The sequence below is a fragment of the Pteropus vampyrus genome, unplaced genomic scaffold, assembly GCF_000151845.1.
Source record: "Pteropus vampyrus isolate Shadow unplaced genomic scaffold, Pvam_2.0 Scaffold2, whole genome shotgun sequence".
NCBI classification, from domain to species: domain Eukaryota; kingdom Metazoa; phylum Chordata; class Mammalia; order Chiroptera; family Pteropodidae; genus Pteropus; species Pteropus vampyrus.
In genome coordinates, this window is record NW_011888783.1 from 9,602,755 (window position 1) to 9,615,151 (window position 12,397).

General features: G+C 35.9%; 1 protein-coding gene across 1 annotated transcript in view; it reads left to right on the forward strand.

Moving 5' to 3' along the window:
* PDE1A (phosphodiesterase 1A) overlaps positions 1 to 12,397 on the forward strand; it is a 293,552-nt gene that overhangs the window by 256,476 nt on the left and 24,679 nt on the right. Inside the window, exons 12-14 of the mRNA XM_011356541.1 lie at positions 2,705 to 2,786; positions 4,853 to 4,973; positions 6,040 to 6,185. Of these exons, the coding sequence (XP_011354843.1) occupies positions 2,705 to 2,786; positions 4,853 to 4,973; positions 6,040 to 6,185 (349 nt within the window). The remainder of the gene's footprint in view (positions 1 to 2,704; positions 2,787 to 4,852; positions 4,974 to 6,039; positions 6,186 to 12,397) is intronic.

The following is a 12,397-nucleotide window of genomic DNA, read 5'->3' on the forward strand; positions in this document are numbered from 1 at the left end:
GAGAATGGACAATTTACAGGTAGTTCAGGAGGAGCAGAACACACATGGCAGGTGAATTCTTGCTGGTCAACTCAGACACAAGTGATATCTAGCTAACAGGCCCCTGCCTGCAGCCATCTTATTTACCACACTTAATTCAAGTTAGGCTAAAGTGAGCATCCTAAGATTCCCTTCCTGAAGCACGTTTTTCTGTCATAATCTCTTGGGCAGGAAGGGGGAAGGTCAAAGGTTATTTCTGAGTCTTGTTTCTTAGTAAACAAATTAAAATCAGTATCTCAAAAGGCAGACTCAGGGTGGCAAAACTTGGGTTCCCTTCACTGTCAAATGCCTGCCTATAAGTCCTATATGAAAATGTTGTCATCAGGCATTCTATAAACTTTATCTCATAGAAAATAAATCATCTCAATGCCTTTTTTAGGCCCAAATTATTGTTTTTAGGTCAAAGAACTTATAAAGTATAAAATATACCTATGAAGATATCAGATAGCAGCCCCTTGACAAATAACACCAATCAGTTGTATCTGCATATATCAAATAAGTATCCTCAAGATCATATTTTCCATGAAGTTTATGAGTAGCTTTATTTCTATTTTCACAATAGTAATATAATTATTTATACTTTAACATAAACTGTTAATGATATCATTCTTGCACCTTAGTCTCAGCATGTTAAAAATCAAATCCATAATAGCCTTCACATCTAGCCCTCATACAAATAGTCTTCTATTGATGGTACTACCAATGGCTCCTTTCCATTCAGTTGAAGCCATCCCCCACACTGCCAGCAAATCAATCTTTCAAAAGTACAATTCCTGTCATATCAATTCCTTGCTGGAAAAAAGGGAAAAAAAGCCAAAGCCTCTCTGTTACATGCTAAATTAACTACCAATCCTTTTTCCTGTAGTTTAATACCATTTGAGATATGCATTAGACATCATAAACATCTTTAATTTGCAAAACTCTGTATTTTTGCTATTAAGAATTATGGTTCTTATTAGCTAACATTTACTGACTATTTTCTAAATATTAGGCCCTGTCCTTGGGTTTCACATAAATTATCTTAAATAACCTCAAGATAATCCTGTTAGGTAGATACTAGTATATCTTTATTCCTAAAATGAGTAAAGCAAAATTGCCAAGTTAGGTAACAGATAAAAATTGATTTCATCCAAGGCTGTGATATGTCTGCAGTAGCGGAGACAGCACGTTGAACAGCAATGATTCAGCTTCTGTCCTATGACTCCAAGGCTAATGGTACTAATAATTCCTTTCCATCTGTCCCCTAAACCACGTGTAAATATTAATTCCAAATGGAATGGATGTTGCTATTCTCTAGGGGAATGAGGATGGTCGCTGGGAGAGGTCACAATAATTCTATGCCCTATTTTCTCTAAGTAGTGAGATAGTAAAATGTTTCTGTTTGTAGCTACTTTACCTACTTCTTTGGTGACCATATCTGATTTTCCCGAAAAATTCAGATTTCATACTTTCCAGCCCTCATAATCAGAAGCATGGCTTAGAAGAAATTCACCACAAAACATTGTTGATAGAACATTAAAGCCAATAAAAATACTGACGCAATGTGAAGATCATGATGGAAAGATATTAGAGGAAGCAGAGGGAATGGAAACTCTGAAGTCAGACTGATGTCACATTGTTTCCACGGGCTTTGCAACAAAGCAAAAGTGAGGGCCCCTCCCTCTTGTGTCCTGATTTCAGAACCTGTTTAAAGTTCTGGCCTTACAAAAGGCCACTGTACTCCTGCAGGACATAGAGCCAACGGCTTAGGAGAAAATAGAGCCCAAACCATTCTTTCAAATGGCCGAACAGCTGAAGTGAACAGACATAAGCGAAGTATCCTCTCTTTCTTTTTCTAAGCACCTCCCCTTAAATGCAAAGAAAAGAACTGATGTTTGACAAATCTTGTTATAAAAAGTTTTGCCAGAGCAGCCACCTTTATTTTAGGAGATGAAAATCTTATTCGCCCGTGTAATGTTAAACCCAAACATTTAAATAAAATTCTTAAACATATGTGCTCAGCTAATCTACTATAGATAATATCAAATAATAAAAAAATCATTGATAGATTTTCTGAGAAAATATTAAAATGATGCATACAGAATGTAAATGTTAAAGATATTCTTTATTACTTGCTGAGGGAGATTCAACTAAAATTGGTTAGTAAATAGAAAGATATTTCAAAATGTTCATATACTTTAATTTCAAAAAGCAGTCTAAACATAAAGTCTTGATATTGAAGATCTGCTGATGTATTTAGCATAGGACAAAAACAAAAAACAAAAACAGAAAAAGCTGTGAACTGCATTGTTAATAAAATGCCAAATAACACACTGGGATGATGATTTTATGGTGATTTCGGAAAATTCCAAAGAGTAAGGTGTATCTCTTGACAATCAAGGAGTTGTAATACCAAAGCGGAGTTTCCATGTGCTGAAAATGTTCATATTTTCTTGCCCTCTGCCATATGTTTCAAAAGGAGATTATCTGAGTAAAATTATATAAACTCGGGCTATAGCTTTTGGTTTTATCAAAATCAATATATACACACATACATACATACATACACATGCACAGTGCCAATTAAGAAATGAAAGGTATGGCTTTTTTAGGCTTTGTATCTAGGCCGCTTGTTATCTGAGCTTCTTCAAACCAAGTCTGTACTAATGAGCTTTCCTTTGCACAGGGAGATAAAGAAGCTGAATTAGGACTTCCATTTTCCCCACTTTGTGATCGGAATTCAACAATTGTGGCTCAGTCACAAATAGGTAATACTGAAAATTGGTGGTCACGGAGAGTGGGTGTGTGCTTGTCAGTTTTCAAATGGATACACCGTGTTGTTCAAAGGGGCAACATCCAAGAAAACCTCACTCCATATTCATGATAAATTTGTTCTTTGGATCATCTATATCATGCTAAATCATAAGAATTATTAAAACATTCTCACAAAATGAATTCCATAAAGCAGTATTAGGAAACGTAGTTGTTATTCTGTGATCCTTTTACAAAAAAGAAAGCCTTTAATCTTGTTGAAGAGACAGCATTTTTGCTGTTTCATTGCTGATTATTGTTTTCTGTAATTTAATCCTTTGAATATAGAACAATTCACTGAAAATGTTAATATGTTCTGTTATCTCTAAGTTTGCATAATATTCTTAATATAGTAGCTCATATTCCTTTGGGAAAAAATTCTTGTGGTAAATAAGAATAAATGATGGGTATGAATAGATAAGCCAACAACAGGAAATTTGTAAAACGATACTGCTTTCAATCACATTCATTCTTTTCATTTGTATTTGTGTTGGGGACTTCAAGACCCACCCAGTATTAAAACATATTATTGCTATGCTGCATAGTTCAAATATTTGAAATAGCTATTACCTGAGCCAGCATTTTCTTTATTTCATAACCATTTGAAGTCTGCCTCACCCCTCTAGTTGCTCCAGTACCACCTCCTACACAGCAGGGGTCAGCTGTGAGAAAGCTTCTTGCTCTGACCTTCCCCCTCCCACCCAAGTTCCAACAATTGTTTTTCTAGATACCATAACAGGGTGCCTGCCTATCATACAGGTGTGAATGTGGCCAGCTAAGGACCTCCTCAGGCAACCTGGGAAGAATGGACGTTTCTGAGACTTGTTGCTATAATGTAAATCGCTGCCATGTTAGTGCAGGTGGTGGCCTAATTTGACAGTCTCCATATCCCAGGCATTTAAAACCATAGTCAGCACTTGAAATAGCACCCCAGGTGTCCAGTTAATATTGCTTTGACTTGAAAGTATCAACTGAAACACAAAGCAATTGAAGTAGTTTTGAATTAAATAATGTACCTTAATCTATTCAATGACTAATCCAGTTATTTGAAACGTGAATTACTTTTATCTGAGTATCTGATAGATGGGCTACTCTTCAAATGTGGATATTTCTCAGGACATTCTTTCTTAAAAAGGCTCTCTCTAGTTATTCTCTTATATTCACATGATAGTCCATTGCTCCCAGGCACATTTCAGGCAACAAGCACCACACCTTTCCTGGGACCTTGGAGTGTTGAATGTACACAGAGCTTAAAATAGGTTCTCCTCCTCCACCTAAACACTGGGTGGTGAGTGCCCCACGGAGCGCAGTGCCTATTCTCTGTGTATGTTACTTTGTGTCCTAAATACTTCAAATGTAAAAATCTTTATTCAATCCTGACATCTCAAAGTGGGGGGATTAATGCTGTTTCCCAGAAATGGTAGTGTTCTCTTCACTGATTTGACAGAACACGCCCACACACTGTGAACTAACACTTTACATACAGAGAATAATAAACAGCAATCTGAAATATTAACCTACTGTCAGAAAGCTCTGACTGATACAATAAGAAAGAAAAAAAGTGGTTGCTTTCCTGTTGCCTGAGAACAAATTTCATTTCTTTGGGGTTTAGATATTCTTTCTTGTTGGTCAATAATAAAATTCAGGAATCAAGTGAAGACCTTTTAGAAAGGGTAATGATCCCTCTCCCTGAGAAAGAAAAATATGTTCATTCTGGTTAGATATGAATTTATTGTTAATAATAGTATAAGGCTGAATATTAAATCAGAAAGCCAATATACTTGCATTAGCAAGCTTAAATTGTATCACTTCCACTGCTTGAGAGAATATTTTATACAGCTATTAAACTATCCTTGTAGATTGTGTTATTGGATTAAAAATAATTGCAAGGGGTAAACTGAACCAATATTACAGTTGTTACTTGCTATCAGGAGCATCAGAGACTCTTCATTATTACTAATTTTAGAATTCAATAAATTATAACATTTGAATTTATTCTTTTTTTTTTTTTTTGCTTCTGTAGGTTTTATTGATTTCATAGTAGAGCCAACATTTTCTCTTCTGACAGACTCAACAGAGAGAATTATTATTCCTCTTATAGAGGAAGATTCAAAAACCAAAAATTCTTCCTATGGGGCAAGCAGGTTTGATATTTTCTTTTCTGCATCATTTTTCATATTTGTGATGTTTCATAACCTTTTACTTATGATTATTATTTCTTACATCTAGATAGGAAACTCTAAGAATTATTAGGTAGTATTGCCACCTAGTGGCTTTTGTTATATTGCACCTGCTTTTGAGATTAGGAATTTAGTGTCCTCTACAAAAAATATCAAAGTACTAAGGAGGATGTGAGAATAGTATTCAATACTCAAGAGAAAAAAACTATTTAAATTTTTGTTAAGGATGTAGGTATTATGTCCTGTATATAGTAATATAGTTGGTTGTGTTGGTCTGCTTATAAAGAAATCAATCACAACCCATTTGTGTATCTAGAAAGATGCCTGTATGAAAGTTAGCCTTTTAGATGACATGAATAAATGGATATGTAGAACAACTTACAATATTTCAAACTAGATTTTTTTCATTGATAAATTCATTAAAGGATATGATTTAAAACTTCCAGATATGGAAAAGTCATACTAATTTCTTGCCCATCTAAATACACAACTTTTCATGATAGCACACCAAGCAGCTTCCTAAACGTTGCCCAGTGAGGAAACTGAGGGACTGTTCTACCTGAGAAAGATCCAGGTTAGCCTGGAGATTAAATGATGGAGAAAGGGGCAGTTGCCGTTACCCACTTTAGGCTCCAGAATCGTGATGCCCATTTTGTGATGTTCACTAATGGACTCATCACTAAGTCAGCTCGCCCCAAGGTGCTGCTGCCCTCATCCTGCCTCACCACCATATAATACATGAGCATCCCAACCTGCTTCTCTGGAAGTCCTGGACAGACCCAGAGAATCCCAGGCAGAATCCCTGGTCCTCTCCACGAGAGAAGGAAAGGAGGGTGGTAAGCAACACTAACACATGCTCAGAACTGGGCCTGAGTACCTGCCATCCTGCTTCTCCAGTTGGTTTTGTAAAGTGTTTCATTTAGGCTTTGCTCCCTCATCCCATATTCCTACCTTAGTGTTTTCTGGTTTCTTTGGTTGTTGCTGTTAGCTCAGGTATCTTCATGGGTTTGTATACTGCTGATTTATTTAGACGATCAAATATGAAAGGCACCATGAACGAAGGCACCTATTCCCCAGACTACTCCCTTGCAAGTGTGGACCTGAAGAGCTTCAAAAACAACCTGATGGACATCATCCAGCAGAACAAGGAGAGATGGAAAGAGTTAGCTGCACAAGGTATAGTTGTTTATGAAGTCTTACTGCCATTTCTTTATGATGAATTAGCATTTTTCCCCCTGATTTCTTTTTTTTTTTTTTTTATAAAATAGGCAAGACCTTGCTGGTATTTGAAATTTAGCTACCCTTTGATTATTCATAAGAAGCTTCGTTTATCTGTTGAAGAAAAGAGATTCTTCTCTGTTTATGCCACAAGGACTGTAGAAATATGTGTCAGTGGGTGGTGACAAAGTAGATATGAAAGATGGGACAATAAAATGGTGACAGAACTTTACATGGCATAATAACCTGTTCATATCTAGAGGTACTTTCGAGCCTCTAGTGTTGTAGGCTTTGCAAGTGGCTTTTGTGCTGCATTAGGAAAATAACATCTAGTGTCAGAGATTTAGGTGTCGTGTCTGTTTTTGTTTTTGTTTTTTAAATTTTTCTAAGTTACTTCTTTGCCTGACAGCTTCATCCCATGAGTTGAAAAAGTCATTTGTAATTTGCCACGCCCCCCCCCCCCGCAAAAAAGCGAAACTAGCTCTAGTTATTTCTATCATATTTCCTGATTCAAATAAATTAGTCCATTTGGTTTACAGGGTATGTGAGTTAGTATCTGTCATTATCTTTCACGCAGGAAATTAGCTTTCAAATTCCAGATCTGGCCCCTGCCTTCTTTCACATTCCCTCCCATAGACCTGCCTCTTTCATGCTCTGTACTCCCTACACAGTGGCCTGCTGGTAATTTCTTAAAATATCCCAGGGCCTTTGCACTGATGGTTTCTTTAGCAAGGAATTCTCTTCTTGGAACTCTCTGCAAGGTTGATATCTTCTTGGCTGGCAGTCCTGTTTTAATTTTTAATTTGAAAAATAGCACTTAAATAACTCATTTAATTTAATTCTCACATGGATCTTAAAAGATTTATACTATTATTATTTCCATTTTACAGATTAAAAAAAACTGAGATAGAGGACAGTTTTGTTACTTGCCTCAAGTCTCACAATTGTGTAACTTACCCCAAGTCTCACAATTAGAAGCTGGAATTTATTTTCTTTCCAAATGCAGTGCCCTAAAACACCACTCTAGGCAACCCCACAACGAGGCCCTCCTTGACCACTAAAAGTAATGTACTGTGTCCTTTTTTTCCCTATTAGGGCTCAGTTTAGTCACTCAAAGTGATATTACTAATCTATAATCAATGATATTTGCTTATTCCTTTCCCGATTTATCATCTATTTTCCACATGAGACTGTACGGTACTCAAAAGTTGTGACATGGTCTATCATGTTTTCCAGTGTATCCTCAGCAACTAGCACAGTGCAAGGCATATGACAGGCACTCAGCAAATATTTGTTTAATTAAATAATTACTCCTGGATGGCATCACAATATTCCTCAAACTCTGTTATTAAAAAAATAAAAATAAAAGAAATACCGATCTAATGGCTTCATCTGATTCTGTAACTCACATTTTCCCAGCTACATAAGTCTGATCTTAGTTGAAGGGAAAAAGTTTCCCAAGCATTGAAGGCTCTGTATAGCCAGGAAGAGGGCTACTTCTTAGGTTTATAACCTGTGTGTCACAGGCTCCGACACTCAGAATGGGCTTGTGCTTATTTAAATGTTCTACAATCATGATCTTGAAATTCTTAATAATTTTTGAGCCAGGAGCCTCATTTTATTTTTTACTGGGCCCTGCAATTGTGTAGCCAGTTCTGGCCAATACAAGAGTCTTTGTAATGCCATGTCACTCAATAAATAACATAATACAATACAAGACCCAGATGACCATAAGTAAAACAGAAATTTAGAGAGATAAGGAAACTTTGGAGCCAGAATCTTTCCTGAGAATATCTCTTTAACTTTGCTGGAGTCATAAGTTTGCTGACTGAATTTATCACTGCATTGGGTTTATGCCAGAAGTGCACATTTGATTCCATGTTTTAAAAATTCTACTAATGCAGTTCATTCACTATGTTAATGAAAAAAGGAGAAAATTATACGGTCTCAAGAGATGCAGCGAGAGCATTTAATAAAATTCAATATTCAATTATGATAAAATTCTTAAAATTTAGAACATTCATAATCTACTATTTCTGTTCTCCCACTTCTTTTGTATTCATTCTTACTGCTTGAGGTTTTTTTTTTTTTCATTCCAATTAATTTTCTTTATGGTTTGAAATATTTGTACTCTATTTCTGTTATTTTCAGTGCATAGCCAACAGTGGATAACAGTGACATTACTCAATAAATTTGCCTTTCCAGCAAATAACACAAAAACCTTTAAAAAACTTTGATATATATTTTTAAAGTTTTAAAAATACAGATTTTATATTAATGAAACTTTAAAATGTGTGTTTGAAACTCTAGAATGTGAGGATGAATGTTTTTCAAGTGTTTTGAAAAATCAAGTTAGTGCAGGAAGACTCTCTCAAGGACCATTCCATGCATGCGTAGCTGGGATGTGTGGAGGGCTATCTCAGCCTTCCGTGGCCTCTAATTGCTAGGATTTTTCTGTAAATCCTGTTGATCTACCACTTACCCCCAACTTGGACCACAACCTCAGGCTTGAAAAGCTATGGGGTTTCCCCATTTAGAAAAATTAAACTAAATCCACCTCTCTATGCAGGAGGAGGGGGCGTGGAGTCAGTAGGGCGTTGCCCTCTCTTCCCATCTCAAACTGAGTCCACCGCTTCTGGCAGCAAAGCTGGTTTCTGCAGCAGTTCTCCAGCTGGGGTTGATGGAGGGAGGTGGGAGTAACTCCAGGCAAGGTCACAAGATCCTGCTGTTCTTACTTGAATCTCCAGCAATTTTTCATATGTAAATGATTCTCAAATTGTTGTGTTGTCTTGATTGATTTCCAGTGTGACGGAATAGTTGTTTTTGTTAAAATTTTTAAATGTTATACTTGTTTTCTGTGGAAACACTCTAACTCTTCACATCATTTGTAACAGGAAGTTTCCTTGTCCACATTGGTTTTTGAGAGAATTAAATGAATTGATTTATGTAATCTACTTAGAAGTACCTAGAATAGTAGCACTACATGAGTTGTTGTTATTATTGTAAATATTACTTATTGCCCTTCTGCTATGTGTTCTAGGAATTGGAGATGTGGTAAAAAGGAAAAGAGACAATAATGCCTACCCTCATGAAAGAGGGAGTGGGCGTTAAGAGAGGGGATTGCAATTTTAAATAAGGTGGCCAGGAAAGGCTTTACTGAGAAAGTGATAATTTAAGTAAGTACATGACGGAAGTTAGAAAAAGCTATGGGGTAGAGGTTGGCGGGGTAAGGAGTAGGGAATAAATTTTCACACAGAGGAAAATAACCAGCAAAATATCAAGGAGATCAAACTTGCCTGACATTCAAAAATAACTGGAGTCAAATGAAGCTGAGGGAAACTGAACAAGTGGGAATAATGTAGGCCATGTGATAAGTGGGAAATGTGCCACATTTTTGGCCAAAGAAAGATAGGTAGTCCAATTTGTAGAGTTTTGAAGAAGAAAAATAAAGTGATGTGAATTGAAGTTTTGAAAAGATCACTCTGGCTACAGAATGGAAAATATTCTTCTCTTTGGGAGGCAAAAATGGAAACAAAGAGGCCAGAAAGGAGGCTATTGTTAACTCAGGAGAAAACCAGAGGTTAAACTAGGTGGTAGTGGTAGAGGACAAACCATCTCAGTTCTGGATACATAAAGTGATGGCTTAAACCACTGTACATGTGCGGGAAGAGATAACAAAAAGTGATGGAATTTTGGATATTTTTTGAAAGTAAAACTGGTTGAATTGTTAACAGATTAGATGTGGAGTATGAAATCAAGAGAAGAGTCAGGAATGATGCCTGGACTTCCGGTTTTCCCACACGTTAATTGTTTACTTGTAAATTTGCATAATTATTTTGCAAAAACATTTGGCATTCTCTAGCAAAGCTGAAAATGTACGTGCCACATTTCCCAGCAATTTCGCTTCTATACTTTCACCCTAAAGAGACTTTCGCTCATGTGCATCAGAAGACAGGAGCAAAATATTTATAGCAGCATTGTTTATGAGTCAAAAAAAAAAAGGGAAAAAAAGTAAAATAAATTTATAAGCTGTGGTGTATTTATATTATGGAACAATATACTACTGTTTAGATAAGTGAACTTCAGCTGTGAGCAACAACAAGGATGAAAGACACAAACAATGATGATTAAAATATGCAAACTGCTGAAATATAGCAAGATGCCATTTATACAACTTTAAAAAGAAACCTACAAGCTAAACAATAAGTTTTAGAACACACATGATAAAAGGATTGATAAGGGGAAATATTCAGAATCTAGAGAGAAGGATGGGGGTTATTTAGGAATTAGTAATATTTCATTTCTTAGGTTAGGTGCTAGACACACAAATATTTGTTATATGACTATAGTTATACCTAACATATATGCCTTATATATGTACATATAATTCACTTGTATGAATAGAATATTTCATAATAAAATGAAAAATATGATTTGCTACATATAAGTTTACATATACATGTATTCAGTCTTAAATACAATGAAGATGAAAGTTTATTATAATTGCTTTCAGATGAGAATAAGCAGGTTATATACTTAGAGCTTTGTAATATAAACTAAATTCCGAGTCTCTGAACAGAATCCTGGATGTTTGTTCATCATCATATTAGCCTTGAAGCTATATTTTATAGATATTTCAAAATCATACCACTAATCCTAGAGTAGTGAAAGTTGTGGATGCTTAAGCTCTATGATATGAAGCTCCTGGGTCATCAATAAAACAAAACACTTTTTTAAAGAATAATTTTATTCAGTGAGACTTCTACGAAGGGTCTGGGGAACATCTGCTTAAGAATGTTGGATGTAAACACATTCTTTTTTTGACATGGGACGCTTACAAAAACAAACTGCAAATGCTTTCCTCCATCCCAAATGGTTTACTTTTTTAGTTAAATCTTACACATTTTGATGGATATGCCTTCATAATTTACACAGTACTCCTCAGCATCTTAAGTATTTGCCCAATCTCTACCTTTTTCTGCACTGTGTGAAATCAGACAGGAGGTTTTAAGAGAGTGTGTGCCTCTTACTAATGAGGCAGATAGAAATAGTGAGAAGAGTCACTCTTCTATATCTATCTATAGTTTCAGGTAAATCCTTTAACTTATCTTAACCTCAAAAAAAAAATATAACTATTGGGAAAATAATATCTACCCTAATGAAAGATCAGGCATCCCCATAAATCCTTGCCTAATCTCCAGTTAGGCTGCAGAGTCTTGAAGATCTATGATTCAGCTTTGTGAGCAAGGCACCGAGGGAAGTAAGAAAAAAGAAACACATTTGCCTATGTTGGTGGTCATCAGGTGATAGATGCCTAATTAACAACCAAGGAAATCATATACAGGAAAGAAATGTACACACTTTAAAATGCCATCTAAATGTAGCTCATTTTCATTGGTGGCCTGCCATCCTAGGTTATCAGCAACATTTGGGTCTGGAGCTGCAATGGAGTTGTACATTAGGTTCATACTTGGAACTGTAAAAAAAGCATGTCTGTTTAGAGTAGCCCCTGAATGACAAACACAAATATATGTTCTTTGTTAAGCAAAAGAGTTACTTTTGTAAGCCATCTGAGATTTTGGTTCATCGTCAGGTGCAAGAATTCCAAATTGAATCAGGTACGCCAAATCCACCTTGACAGGAACAAAAACCATAAATCAATCCCAGATCTGCTTCCTTTCCCATCTTCTCAAGGAGAATGTGTACTTGAGCTAATCTAGTTATATTCCAGAATAGAATCTGGGGGTGGGGTGGAGAGTGGGGTGTCAGTCTGGAATGGAATGCAATATGTTTCGTACTGTACTGGATAATTTTCTGATTTATTTGATATTGATTCAAACTCCAAAATATTAGGCACGAAGAAGACTAAGAAGTGAGAAAAGGAGGCAACGTGGGAATTGAGATGCTATCGGATTTGCATTGTGCACGAATCACAGCTGTTTAGAACCAGAAGAAAACCTAGAGCTAGTTTAAGGCAAGCTTAACATTTTAGAATATGCATTAAAATTTTCAAACACACAAGTGTTTTCTAGTTTCTTTTTATGACTTATTTCCTACATAATTGCTCTAGAGTCTTAGAATATTTTCAATATGATATCATTCATTTGAACTTTTTGAGACCTGGTTTTGGTTTAAGTAGCTCATGTGAGCTACCAAAAAGGAAAAAAAAA